The sequence below is a fragment of the Cebus imitator genome, unplaced genomic scaffold, assembly GCF_001604975.1.
Source record: "Cebus imitator isolate Cc_AM_T3 unplaced genomic scaffold, Cebus_imitator-1.0 Scaffold150, whole genome shotgun sequence".
Classification (NCBI taxonomy): domain Eukaryota; kingdom Metazoa; phylum Chordata; class Mammalia; order Primates; family Cebidae; genus Cebus; species Cebus imitator.
The window spans coordinates 3,252,573-3,265,565 of record NW_016107465.1 but is presented as its reverse complement, the minus strand read 5'-3'; the positions used below and the strand labels follow the sequence as shown (position 1 = coordinate 3,265,565).

At 37.5% G+C, this 12,993-nt stretch overlaps 1 protein-coding gene across 3 annotated transcripts in view; it reads right to left on the bottom strand.

Moving 5' to 3' along the window:
* Positions 1-12,993, bottom strand: part of VPS13A (vacuolar protein sorting 13 homolog A) — a 239,033-nt gene that overhangs the window by 107,686 nt on the left and 118,354 nt on the right. For all 3 annotated transcript variants that reach the window (XM_017543278.2, XM_017543280.2, XM_017543281.2), the window contains exons 34-35: positions 8,350-8,497; positions 4,713-4,863 (exon numbers count right to left, since the gene is read on the bottom strand). In XM_017543278.2, coding sequence (XP_017398767.1) covers positions 4,713-4,863; positions 8,350-8,497 — 299 coding nt within the window. The remainder of the gene's footprint in view (positions 1-4,712; positions 4,864-8,349; positions 8,498-12,993) is intronic.

Here is a 12,993-nt window from a genome sequence, read left to right as displayed (position 1 = left end):
TCGCTCTGTCACCCAACCTGAAGTGCAGTGGTGTAATCTCAGCTCACTGCAGCCTCCACCTCCTGAGTTCAAGCAATTCTCCTGCCTCAACCTCCCGGGTAGCTGGGAGGTATTGTATTTTCAATTGTGATAAAATTTACATACAATGAAATACACACATATTGTGTATGAACTATTTGGTGAAATTTGATAAGTGTATATATCCATGTAACCACCATTTCAAGTAAGATACTGAACACTTTTACCCTTCCAGAAAGTTCCCTCTTACCACTTTCTAACTAATCCCCAACCTCTCTACCATTCTAATTTCAATCATCATAGATTAGTTCCGTATATTTTTTAATTCCATACAAATGGAGTAATACAGATTGTACTATTTTGTGTGTAGCTTCTTTCAGTCAACATAATGTGTCTGAGATTCAACCATGTTGTTACATATGCAAGTAGTTCACTCTTATAGCTAGTCATGCTCTCTGAAAAGAAATAGTTTATCCTCTTATTGATGAACATTTGAGTTGTTTCCAGATTTGGGCTACTATAAATACATCTGCTATATATATATTCTTAAATTTAAGTCATTTTGTGTATCTATGTACTTATTTTGGGGTCGGGTGGGAGTAAATACCTAGGTCTGGAATTGCTCCATTAAAGGTGGGTATATGTTAACTGCCAAACTCCTTGCCAAAGTGGTTATACTATTTCACATTCCTATCAGGAGTATGTGAGAATTTCAGCTGTTCCATATTCTCATCAACCTGTGGCATTGTCACTCTTCTACAACTTACCTCATCTGGTGAACTGTGAAGTTTTCCTAATAAATAATTATATGAACAACTTTTCATGTGTTCACTGCCCATTTACATAGCATCCTCTCTCAAGTATCCAAATTTTTTGGTCATTATTTTGCTTTGAAAAAGTTGCTATTAATTTATAGTTCTAATTTATTCTGGATAAAAGATACATACATCAAGTCTGAGGCTTGGCTTTTTCCTATCTTGTTACTATCTTTGATGAGCAAAAATCTAAAATTAGAAACAAATCTACTCATAGAGTTAAACATTTTCTCTATTGTTTATCTGTTTCTCTTTTGTTGGATTCCATTATTTTTATTACTGTCTTCTTTTCATTTACTTTCATTTCCTCTTCTTTTTCTAGTTTCCTGTGGTAGAAGATTTGATCTTTGATTTTAAAATTTCTTCTTTTCTAAAATATTATTCTACAGTTAGGAAACAAATTTCTTTCACCACTGCTTTAGTTGTATTCCACAAATTCTGATGTATTTTATTTTCATGATCATTCAGTTCAACTTCTTAATTTCCCTTGTCATTTCTTTTCGATCTATGGGTTAGTTAGAAATTGTTTTATGCCCTAATAGTTCAAGCTTTTTCATATCCTATTGTTACTACCTTCTAATTTAATCCCATGTGGTCAGAAAATTTAAAGGTACCAAAAACGGTGTATTTTTGTAAACATTCCAGGAACCCCTTCAAAACAAAAATGTATTCTGCAACTGAGAGTAATACTGTATTACATTAATTAAGTTTTTTGACTGTGTTCAAATCTTCTATATTCTTTCTGGGTTTTTTTTTTTTTTTTTATATCTTATCATTTACCAAGAGTGATATGTTCAAATCCCTAACTATGATTCTGTGTATGTGCATTTTCTTCTTTAGTTTTGTCAATTTTGCTGCATATATTTTAAAACTCTGTTATGAGGTATATACACATACAAGGTTGTTGTATCTTCTTTGTGAATTGATACTTTTATCATTATTTTTAAAAAACTAAACCTTGTAATGAGGCATTAAGGAGAAAGGTGAACCCTCCTAACTGGATATTTTCATGGTCTTAAGGAAGCATTGCTAATTTTTAGGTGATGATGTTACTATATTTTAAAAGTAACATCCTCATTGCTTATAGAAAAATAGTAATTAATGGTATAGTATCTGGGATTTGCTTTAAAATAATCTAGTGGGCTGCAGGAAGAAGGGAGAAGAGCAGAGTTAGGGCAGTAACAAAGCAGCCACATGATATTAATTAGTGAAAGTGGGTGATGAGTACATGTGAGCTCATTACCTTATTCCTTCTACTTTGGTATATGTGTAAAAATTTCCAGAAGAAAGTGATTAAAATAACATATTCAAATATCTATTTCCAATTGCAGACATTATCTTCATACTCCTCACTCTTTAAGCCCTTACTATTTATTTCCCCTGAACCATTTTCCTCTTTACAGCTTTGGTTAGTAATGTCTTTAATTCTAACACAGTTCATAAAATTTACTTTTTAATTTACACAAGAAGTCTTCCATATGTTGTGTAACTATGACCATGTAATATTTTTCTATGATGAGACTTATAGTGTATTATAATAGCGCCTCTGCTGCTGCATTGTAACAATGGGTGCATCTCTGAAAAATAAGAGATTCTCTCTTCTCACATTCTAACAATGGCTCAAAATTACGCAAAATTTAGCCCACTTCACATCTGCACTATGGTACAGAAATTTCTTTCTTAAGAACAGAAAACATTTTCCACTCTTTATCAGTTACGTAAGTCTGTATCCTACATACTATGTAGAATTCATACTGTTTTTCTTCTATAAGACATTTTTCCAAATGGCTTTTCTTTCCTTAAAGCATTCTCATTTACTTTTTAATGAAACCCAATTACTTTCTAACCTATTCACAGAGATAATTTGGAGACTCCTTTTCAATGCACTATTGGGTAGGCCTAGGTTTTTTTACCCCATATTTTCCTCTTTCCTAGATTCCTTATCTTGCTGAAATGTATTTTCAAACAAATTTCTTTTATGAATGGGGATGAAGAAGTCTAAGAAAACTTTGAGTCACAGGAAATCTGAGAATTATTTTCTTTTCACATTTTAGGTGATGGCTTGGCTGTATATAGAATCTGAGCTTCAAATACCACTTTCTATAGAATTCTGAATATATTCCTCCATTGTCTTCTACCACCCAGGCATTCCATTCCATCATGTTTTATTGATGATAAATAAAAAACAACAAAAGCAATCATGCAATCATTTCTTCTAAGTCCCTAACAGGCGGCCTGTTTCTATTTTCTGAAACTTTAAAAAATCTTAGCTTTACCATTCTGACATCTCATGAAAATTTGTTTGCATGTGGAATCTTGGTTTACCCAATCTGCTGGAAACTCAGTAGAGTCATTGTAGCTAAAAGCTTGCTTCAATATTTACTTAGGTCTGGACAAGTTTACAGCAGCTCACCCTTACCTACACTTCCAATTACCTGCGGTTAGGTCAACTGGGGTCTGAAAATAATAAGATATTTTGAGAGACAGACCACATTCACATAACTTTTATTATAGTATATTGTTATGATTGTTCTATTTCATTATTAGTTGTGATTCATCTCTTACTGTGCCTAATTTATAAATTAAACTTTGTCATACATATGTATGCGTAGGAAAAAAACATAGTTTGAGTACTATCCAAACACAGGTTTGGTAATACCCACAGATTCAGGCATTGACTGGAACATATGTCCTGCAGACAAAAAGAAAGTACTAAACTTCTTTAAAGAATTCTCTGCCATTTTCTCAATTATTTCTTCCACAATACTTATTCTGGAATTGAATCTTCTGAACTAAAACATCACTTTTAACTTTTATCATATTTTCTATCCCTGTGCTTTTTTTTTAATCTGTCATGGGAGATTGCCTCAATCAAATATTCCAACTCAATAGTTCTAATTCCATGCTTAGTGCTTTTGTTTTAAATTTTCAGCAATAGTATTTGGATTTCCAGCAACTCTGCTATCCTTGGGTGAGCTAGTGGTGCTGGTGGGATCCAGTTGTTTTTACAATTTTCTTCATATCTGATCATTCACATTTAACAATAAGGGATTTGTTTGATTATTCTAGCTAGTAAGGGTGGGGTTTCCTATAATGCTGTAAATGTAAAGTTGTTTTTCTGTTAGGATTCTACCTGTGTACAAATGCTGTGTCATACCTCAGGGCTTTGCAAAGGTGAGTCTTTTGAACTAGTAGGTTTCATTTTGAGGTAGGTAGGTCTGAGGATCCCCTACAATGTCAGAATGAGAACTTTATGCTTATGTAGCAAAATCATCCCAGCACTAAGTGACCCTCTGAATGTGCTGGTGCTGAACTCAGAACCCAGCCACATTCCACAGAACACACTGGATCCAACATTAGATGAAGCCTCCTTCTGAGTTTTGCTTCCTTCTACTCTGTTCCATCCATCTATCTCCCAAGTATTTGTTAAAATCCACCATCTACTAATGATCATCCTCTCTTTGTACTTCTAATATTTTGATATTCCTAATATCGACAGAAAAGATTCATTTGGGATATATGCTGCACTAGGGATAGGGAGAAGTTGGGAGAAGGAGAGAAAAATGGAAAATAAGGAGATACAAGGAAGTCAGAAAAACATGAATATATATTGAGGAATTTTGTTACAATAGGACTAGGAATTTTGATTCAAAGAAAAAAAATCAACACAATGACTAACAGAATAGACAATTCAGAGATATCCGAATGGAATTAGCTGATTAGAAAGAGATTTGTAAATCTTATTTTGCCAAAACTAAAGAAAAAAAAGAAAAGGAGGGAGAAAGAGGAAGAAGGAGGAAAAAGAGAGGAGGGAAGAAGATAGAGGAAAAAAGAGAGAAAGAGCAGAAAGCAGGAAGAAATTTAAAGTTAAAAACATACCTCCTGAATGGTGTGAAGCGTTAGTCGTAACTCCACTAGTGACACTGTATTGGTCGTTTGTTACAGGTGAGGCACTACCACCTTCTTCATGCTGTATATTGCCATGCAATGTTTTAAAAATAGTTGTTATATCTTCTTGACTAAGAATGAACTGTTAAAAAGAGATTTGCTCTTTTTAGCACTGCGACTTCATTGCAGAATTTAACTGCAGTTAAAATTCTCAGAGGAGAAAAATGAACGACCATTTCAATCCTCTACAACACCAATTGAACATTTTTACAAACTGAATATTCAGTTTTCTAAATGACCATGTACTCTTTAGTAGCTTGTGAAACACACAACTAAATTAGGTGCCAATAACAATGAAGCTACAAATAAAGAACTCTTTGTTACTAATGTACCAAATAATCTAGTAATTTTAAACCTTTAAAATGAACTTTAAGTAGTTATCTATCTACTTTGGATTTTTTTGGTAAGGAACTCATTTTACAAATGTAGAATAATCAAAAATGATATATTTGGTTAATAAAAAATGTTATAGTTCACAATGTGTTTTACATGAGCTATTTTATTTGAACCTCACAAAAGTCCTAGGGATATAGAATATAATCCTGAACTTTATTTAGTTAGTTAGGTAGTGACTGGGTCTCATTCTTCACCCAGGCTGGAATGCAGTAGTGCAGTCCTAGCTCACTGCAGCCTCAAACTCCTGGGCTCAACCTTCCACCTCAGCCTCCCAAGTGGCTGGGATTACACATGTTCACCAACATGACCAGCTAATGCAATCCTGGTATTTTTATTTATAAAAAACTGAGGCTAAATGGTTAAGTAATATGCTTAGGTCCACACATAAATAAGGAACTAACTCAAAGAGCTAATAATTTCAGGCTGGGTGCAGTGGCTCACGTCTTAAGCCCAACACTCTGGGAGGCCGAGGCACAAAAATCACTTGAGGCCAGGAGTTCAAGAATAGCTTGGCCAACATGGTGAAACCCTGACTCTACTGAAAATACAAAAATTACCCGGGCATAGTGCACACCTATAATCCCAACTATTCAGGTAGCTGAGGCAGGAGAATTGTTTGAACCTGGGAGGTGGGGATTGCAGTGAGCTGAGATCGTGCCACTGGACTCCAGCCTGGGCAACAGAGACTTTGTCTCAAAAAAATATGAAGAGCTAATTTCAAATCCTAGCGTTACAAATTTACCCCCAAATCAACAGTATAAGACCTGTTTTAATAGCTGTGATGGTTAATTTTGTATGTCATGTTGGCTCAGTCACAGTACCTAGATATGTGATCAAACATGAAATGTTTCTGTGAAAATATGTTTTAGATGAAATTAATATTTAAATCACTAGACTCTAGGTAAATCAGATTATACTCCATAATGTAGGTGGACCTCATCCAATCACTTTGTATTGATGCTGGAGGCCTTCAGCAGAAAAAGACTGACCTCTTCCAAGCAAGAATTCTGCTAGCAGACTGTCTTCAGACTCTAGCTCCAACACTAACTCTTCCCTGGGTATCCATCCTGCTGTCCTACCCTGTAGATTTTGAACTTGGTAGCATCTGCCATCATGTGCACCAATTCCTTAAAATAACTCTTGCCCCTTCTCTCTCTCTCTGCACACACACACTCTGGAAAACCCTGACTAATGCAACAGCAATAATGTAAAAAAGATCTTCGAGTCTGGCTCACTTCTAAGTTTGTCAAAACTACAAAAAGAATTATATTTTTAGCTGTTATGACCCCAAGGAGATAATCTGAATCCCACAATATTTAACAAGTTTTACTTCTATCAGGCTTTCTTTGACTGCATTTCAAAGATGTTATAGTAATGCAATGTTTTAAAATTAAGTCCATGTGTACCTTATACCCACTACTAATGTTCTGGGTTTTTTAACTTTCATTCCTTCATTCTTTTTCATGACACTTATTTTGTAATTATGTAGCGAACATTGCAAAAACAGTAGTTCATATAATAAGCTGAAATTAAATATTATAATTTCTAAACCATGTCTTCCAGTTAGTATCTGTCTAACGCATGCAGCTCAAATACTGATTATTAATCATCACTCTTTCTTCACTTTTGCCAGGAGCTCAGTGGAGAAAGTTCAAAGAACTGTAAGGATCCCGGGGCTGCTGATCTATAGTATCTACATGTCAGGACAGGCTGTGTATACAACCACCAAAAATCTGGTAAGTCAGAAATCACAAGTTGCTCCACTTGGTCTGAATGCATCAGACTATAATTGACTTCACAGTTGATTCTAGCTTCTACCTGACACAGAAGATGAGGCCCAGGTGGGAACAAATATTCCGGCTCTGGGTGAGCTGCTACAGTAGCTAACTAACTTACTCAGGTGAATCAGAGTAAGGGAAGATCCAATTTTATCCTAGAGGATGGGCCTCAAAAGGCAGCTGGGCACTTGCAGGTTGTCTGCAGCATCACCTGAACATTCTGTATAGCGTCTACCTGGGAAGAGCACGGGAAAGGAGTGTCTTTCCTGCCCCACACAAATATGCCTGATAACTGGGCCCAGTGGGTTGGCAATTGCCACAGCAAGCTGGGTGGAACATACTATTTATATTTTATGAGTTCCTATCTGCTATCTTACCAATATAAACAGACTTCAAATATTTATCTTAAGATAATTTCCATCCCCAACCCTATAAGTTAAAGCAGCCATTATTATCTTACAAACTAAGATTTTCATAATACCATTATGTTTTATGCTCTGAATATACTTTTGACTTAAAAGTCTGAAATCTCCAAAATCATAGTTTTCTCTTAATAAATAAAATTTTTACAGAAAGAAATAGAAAGGGAAACTGGGAGGTGGTGAGAAAGATTTGTTAAGTAGGTTTCTTAAAGAAACCTCCCAGAGTATATGTTGCTAGCACTTCAGCAAAGCATGTGACACAGTTTTGACTTTCATCCAGAAAAGGGAAAAAAAACTACGAACTTGTGGACAGTTCCATGAGAGATCTATGTAGCAATGTCAACCATTAAGAATGCAAAGCTAAGGTGCTGACACATTTGCCATTTTCATTTTCAATGTAAGAATTCTTCTACTTTCTCTTCCTTTTTATACTCTTTGTATAGATTATTTCATATATTCCCATGGCTTTAAATGCCATCAATATGCTGGTGACTTCAAAATTAGTATTACTAACCTAGATGTTTCCAATAAATTCTATGTTAATGTATGTAATTGACTACTTACAGCACTATGCCTTTTATGTCCTTCATTAAATTTACCACAATTTATAACTATTTTAATTATGTGCCTGTTTAGTTTTTTACTATCTACTACTATACCTTCCAGATCACCATCACCACCAACCCTGCATTAGACTGGAAAGTTCCATGAAGTGAGAGACAATGTGATCACTTTCTTGCTACTATATCTCCATTGTCTATCATAGGGCTTAGCACATAGTAAAGAGCCAAATATTTGTTAAAAGAATGAATGGAGATCATTTTCAAATGAATTCTAGTATAGTATAATCACGATTTCAATTCTGACCAATGTGATTATATGTATACAAATGCCACTCAAATGATGCCTTATGTCCCCAAGCAATATTTTTCAATAAGCAAAACAAAAATGGATAAGTATCCAAAAAGTTACCTCCATTGGTTTCAGCTGAGCATTTACATTAAAACAAGGAACTTCCTGATACCACTCCCAGGATAAATTTCGTTCAACCACCACCTCAAGATTTAACGGCAGTAGTAGATCCAGTGCCTCCTGGCGTTCATCATTAATACATTGAGATCTGAAGTAGAGATAACATTTTTTTAAATTGTTTCACATACATTCAGGTAGTTAAAAAAGGTTAACTTAAATTTATCCTTTCACATGCAAATAGCAGATATCAATAATTTGTTGTGAAGAAAGGGAAAAAAAATCTATCAGGCTTTTTTAAATCTGTCAAAATGAGTGATGTTTTATCCCACTAGAAACCTGGGTGACTTACACTGAGCTGGGTGTTCCATATTACACAGAAACAGGGCCAGGCACAGTGGCTTCCACCTGTAATCCCAACACTTTGGGAGGTGAAGGCAGACAAATCACTTGAGGTCAGGAGTTTGAGACCAGCCTGGCCAACATGGTGAAACACCATCTCTACTAAAAATACAAAAATTAGCTGGGAGTGGTGGTGCGCACCTGTAAGTCCCAGCTTCTCAGGAGGCTGAGGTGGGAGAAGCACTTGAACCTGGGAGGCGGAGGTTGCAGTGAGCTGAGATCATGGCACTGCACTCCAGCCTGGTCAACAGTGCGAGACTGTCTCAATTAAAAAAAAAAAAAGAGAGAGAAACAGATTTTTTAAAATACAATTTGTAATATGGTAAAAAGTACAAAAGTATGTAAGTTGTATTGTAAAATCTTAAAGTAAGAATTATCTCTATGTAGGCCAGGCACAGTGGCTCACGCTTATAATCTCAGCACTTTGGGAGGCTAAGGTGGGTGGATCACCTGAGGTCAGGAGTTTGAAACCAGCCTGGCCAACATGGTGAAACCCCATCTCTACTAAAAATACAAAAATTAGCCAGGCGTGGTAGTCGGGTAGTTGAAAGACTGTCAACAATCTTTTACATTCATTCTCAAATTTCAAAAAATACTTTTTGGACATACAAATAATAAATATTTTGATTTAACATCCTACACATATTTGGGGACTCTTAAAAGCAATCTATTTTTAATACAGACCCTCACTCAATTTGCATGTACCATTTCTTGAAATCAAGCAAGATGTGATTGAATATAGATATGGAGGCCAATTTTTCCAATTTTTCTCAGGATAAAAGAAAGAAGTAATTGTTCTTAATTTGTAATAATGCTCCCCGATTCTCACTACTATTATTCCTTTCAGAATGATAACATCTAGGTTTACCACGTTCTACACATGCTAAGCCATCAACAACTAGTCTGTGCTTATTTTCGAAGACTTCAGGAGTGCTGGATGTCCAGTCTACAAAATCTTCTTTTCATTCTTTTTCTACATCAGTGCCCTCTTGTCTTTAACTTCGTCCCTCTCGTCTTAGTCTGTTTTCACACTGCTGATAAAGACATGCCCAAAGACTGGGTAATTTATAAACAAAAAGGGGTCTAATGGACTCACAGTTCCATGTGGCTGGAGGGGCCTCACAAGCATAGCGGGAAATAAACAAGATGCGAATGCGTGTCTTACATGGCAGCAGGTGAAAAGAGGATGAGAGCCAAGCAAAAGGGGTTTCCCCTTATAAAACCATCAGATCTCATGACACTTATTAACTACCACAAGAACAGTATGGGGGAAACCACCCTGCATGATTCAATTATCTCCCACCAGGTCCCTCCCACAACATGTGGGAATTGTGGGAACTATAATTCAAGATGAGATTTGGGTGGGGACACGGCCAAACCATATCACCTCTCCAATATCCATCAACATGATATTCAATCATTAAAATCCTGTTCCATTAATTTAGGTCATATCTGCTTGGCAAAAATTCGGTTTTGTCTCAATCCAACTGACTGTTGGATTCCAATCACAAAATACCAATTACTAAATGAAAAAAAAATCATACACTATTAAATCATGGTTAACAATATCAGCAGGACCCACAATGTTGCCTCAATACATTTTCCTCGTTTCTCATCTCTGTCTGCTCCTTCTTAGTCTCTTATAAGGTTTCCTCTTTCTGCCAATTCTTTAAATACTGGTAATCCTCAAAATTCTTCCTTATATGTTCCACTCTACAAGCTCTCTTTTGTGGCTGTGCTCATTCTAATGGCTTCAGTGACGAGCACAAATTATTAAGGACTCCTAAACCTAGACGTCTAAACAACATCATCTAGGCATGTATATTCCACTGCCTTCTGGATTTTTTTCAAGATCTCTCCATGTAGAAGTCATACAACCACTTTCAGGCTACTTTGTCCATTAGAGAAATAATCACTATCTCTATTCTGCTGCATTTTTTTCCCTGCATTGTTCTGTCTTATCTCAGCTGAGTGCATTATCATCCAGTGCTAATTTCCAAGCCTGCAACCTAAAGTGAATTTTAATTACTCATCTCCTTTAACTCCCACACCCATTAAATCACCAGTTACTATAAATTCTGGTTAGCTCTCCACTACTTCACTCCCCTACCTTAGACTAAGTAACCTATAATTCTTATGTGAATTACTGCTATAGTTATCAAACTATCCTTCCAACCTCTAGGTTTGTGTCCTTTTGACCTAATTTCTAGAACCTTTCTAAAATATGATCCCATTTTTACACACCAGCCCACTATACTTATTAAACAGTACCTACCACAAGAACCCAATGAGGTAGGCATTATTTATTAATCCCTTATAAAGATTGTTCACTATTATATTTCTTTTTCTTAGCATAATGCCTGGGGTATATATGGTGCTTAATAAATGCTCAAGTGACAGAAATTTCTCCTTCCATCTAAGATGGAGTAACATGAATGGGTTTACACTCCTGCTTGAAAGAACCCTGCCCTCTTAAAAAAAAAAAAGACAAAATTTATTTTAAAAGTTTTTAAGATATAAAACATAAAAAATGGATAGTGATCCCAAAGAGTTGGAGAAAAAATGAGGTGAGGCCTACAATTGTCCCAGTTTACTATTGTTTTGCGATAATTAATTGGCCGTGGTACAGGGAGGAGGAGCCCAGGAGAAGGCCAGGAAAGCCCCAGAGTAGAGAAGATAAGAGCTGAGAGTCAATGAGAAACCAAGGTAGCTAGAGTTATATAATACAACACCAGAGAGAAGAGAGCTACACAGAATTATAGAGTAATTTAAAATTTATAGCATAAAGTACTCCAATTTATAGCACTATTATAAATCCAACTGACTATATCATACATTAGAAAAGAAGAAATGTGAGGGGGATCCAAGATGGCCCATTAGGAGCAGCTCAGGATTGCAGCTCCCAGTGAAAGTGCAGCGGGTGAGTAGATGCCGCATTTCCAGATGGATTTTAATTGCCCAGAAACCAGGAGATTCCCAAGTGGAGGAGCCCCACGGGTTGCCAGCGTGGCTGGTTTGGCCAGCGCGGCTGCTTTGCCGGCACCCCAGCGCGGCGGTTCTCTGTACAAAAGACAGGGTTTGGGCACCCTTTTAGCCAGTGACTGGAGCTCCGGGAAGGCAGAGTCACCCATTCATCTGAAACAGGGAGCCAGGACAGGAGATTCCCAGGCAGAAAAAATGCCACAAATCTCAGCACCGCTGTTTCAGCTGGTGCAGCAGGTAGCCGTACGGGAAATCACAGATCCCAGTACCTTTTCAATGGAACACCTGGGAGACAGTCTACCGTTCAACTAAAAAAAAAAGGCTCTGAGGCAGGGAGCCAGGTGTTCAGGCTCAGCTGGTCCCACCCCCACAAAAAAACAGCAATTGGAAACGCTCTGTGTTGAGAGTTTCACAGCAACGACAGCTAAACCTAGGAAGGTCCAGCTCTGTCGGGGAGGGGTGTCCGCCATTACCGAAGCACTCCACCACTACGGAGGTAGTCCGCCATTGCTGAGGCAGCCCATGGTTGCCGAGGCAACCCGCCACTACAGAGAGTCTGCCATTACAGAGGTGGGCCGGCTTTGCCGAGGCAGTTCTAACTATACGCATATAAACAGGACTGCAGGGAAGTTCACACGGCAGCTGGGCGGAGCCCACAGCAGCTCAGCAAAGCCTCTGCAGGCAGACAGTGACTAGGCTGCCTCCTCGCTGGGCAGGGCAGCCCTGATAAAAAGGCAGCAGAACAACGGAAACTCATAAATAAAGCCCTAACTACCCGGGACAGAGCACCTGGGGAAAAAAATAAAGGGTTTATGAGTTCTGCTGCAGCAGACTTAAACGTACCTGCCCAGCAGCTCTAAATGAACAACAGAGATCACAGCTCAGCAATTTGAGCTCCTATAAAGGACAGACTGTCTCCTCAAGCAGCTCCCTGACCCCCATATATCCAAAGAGTCACCTCATAAACGAGAGCTCAGACTGACATTTGGCGGGTATCCTTCTGGGACAAAGATAGCAGAAGAAGAAACTGGCAGCAACCCTTACTGTTCTGCAGACATTGCAGGTAATCCTCAGGCAAGCAGGGCCCGGAGTGGACCTCAGCAGTCCTATAGCAGACAGGTCAGACTGTTAGAAGGAAAACTAATAAACAGAAGGAAATAACTTCATCATCAACAAACTGGACATCCACTCAGAGACCCAATCTGAAAGTCAACAACTTCAAAGACGACAGGTGGATAAATCCACAAAGATGGGAAGAAACCA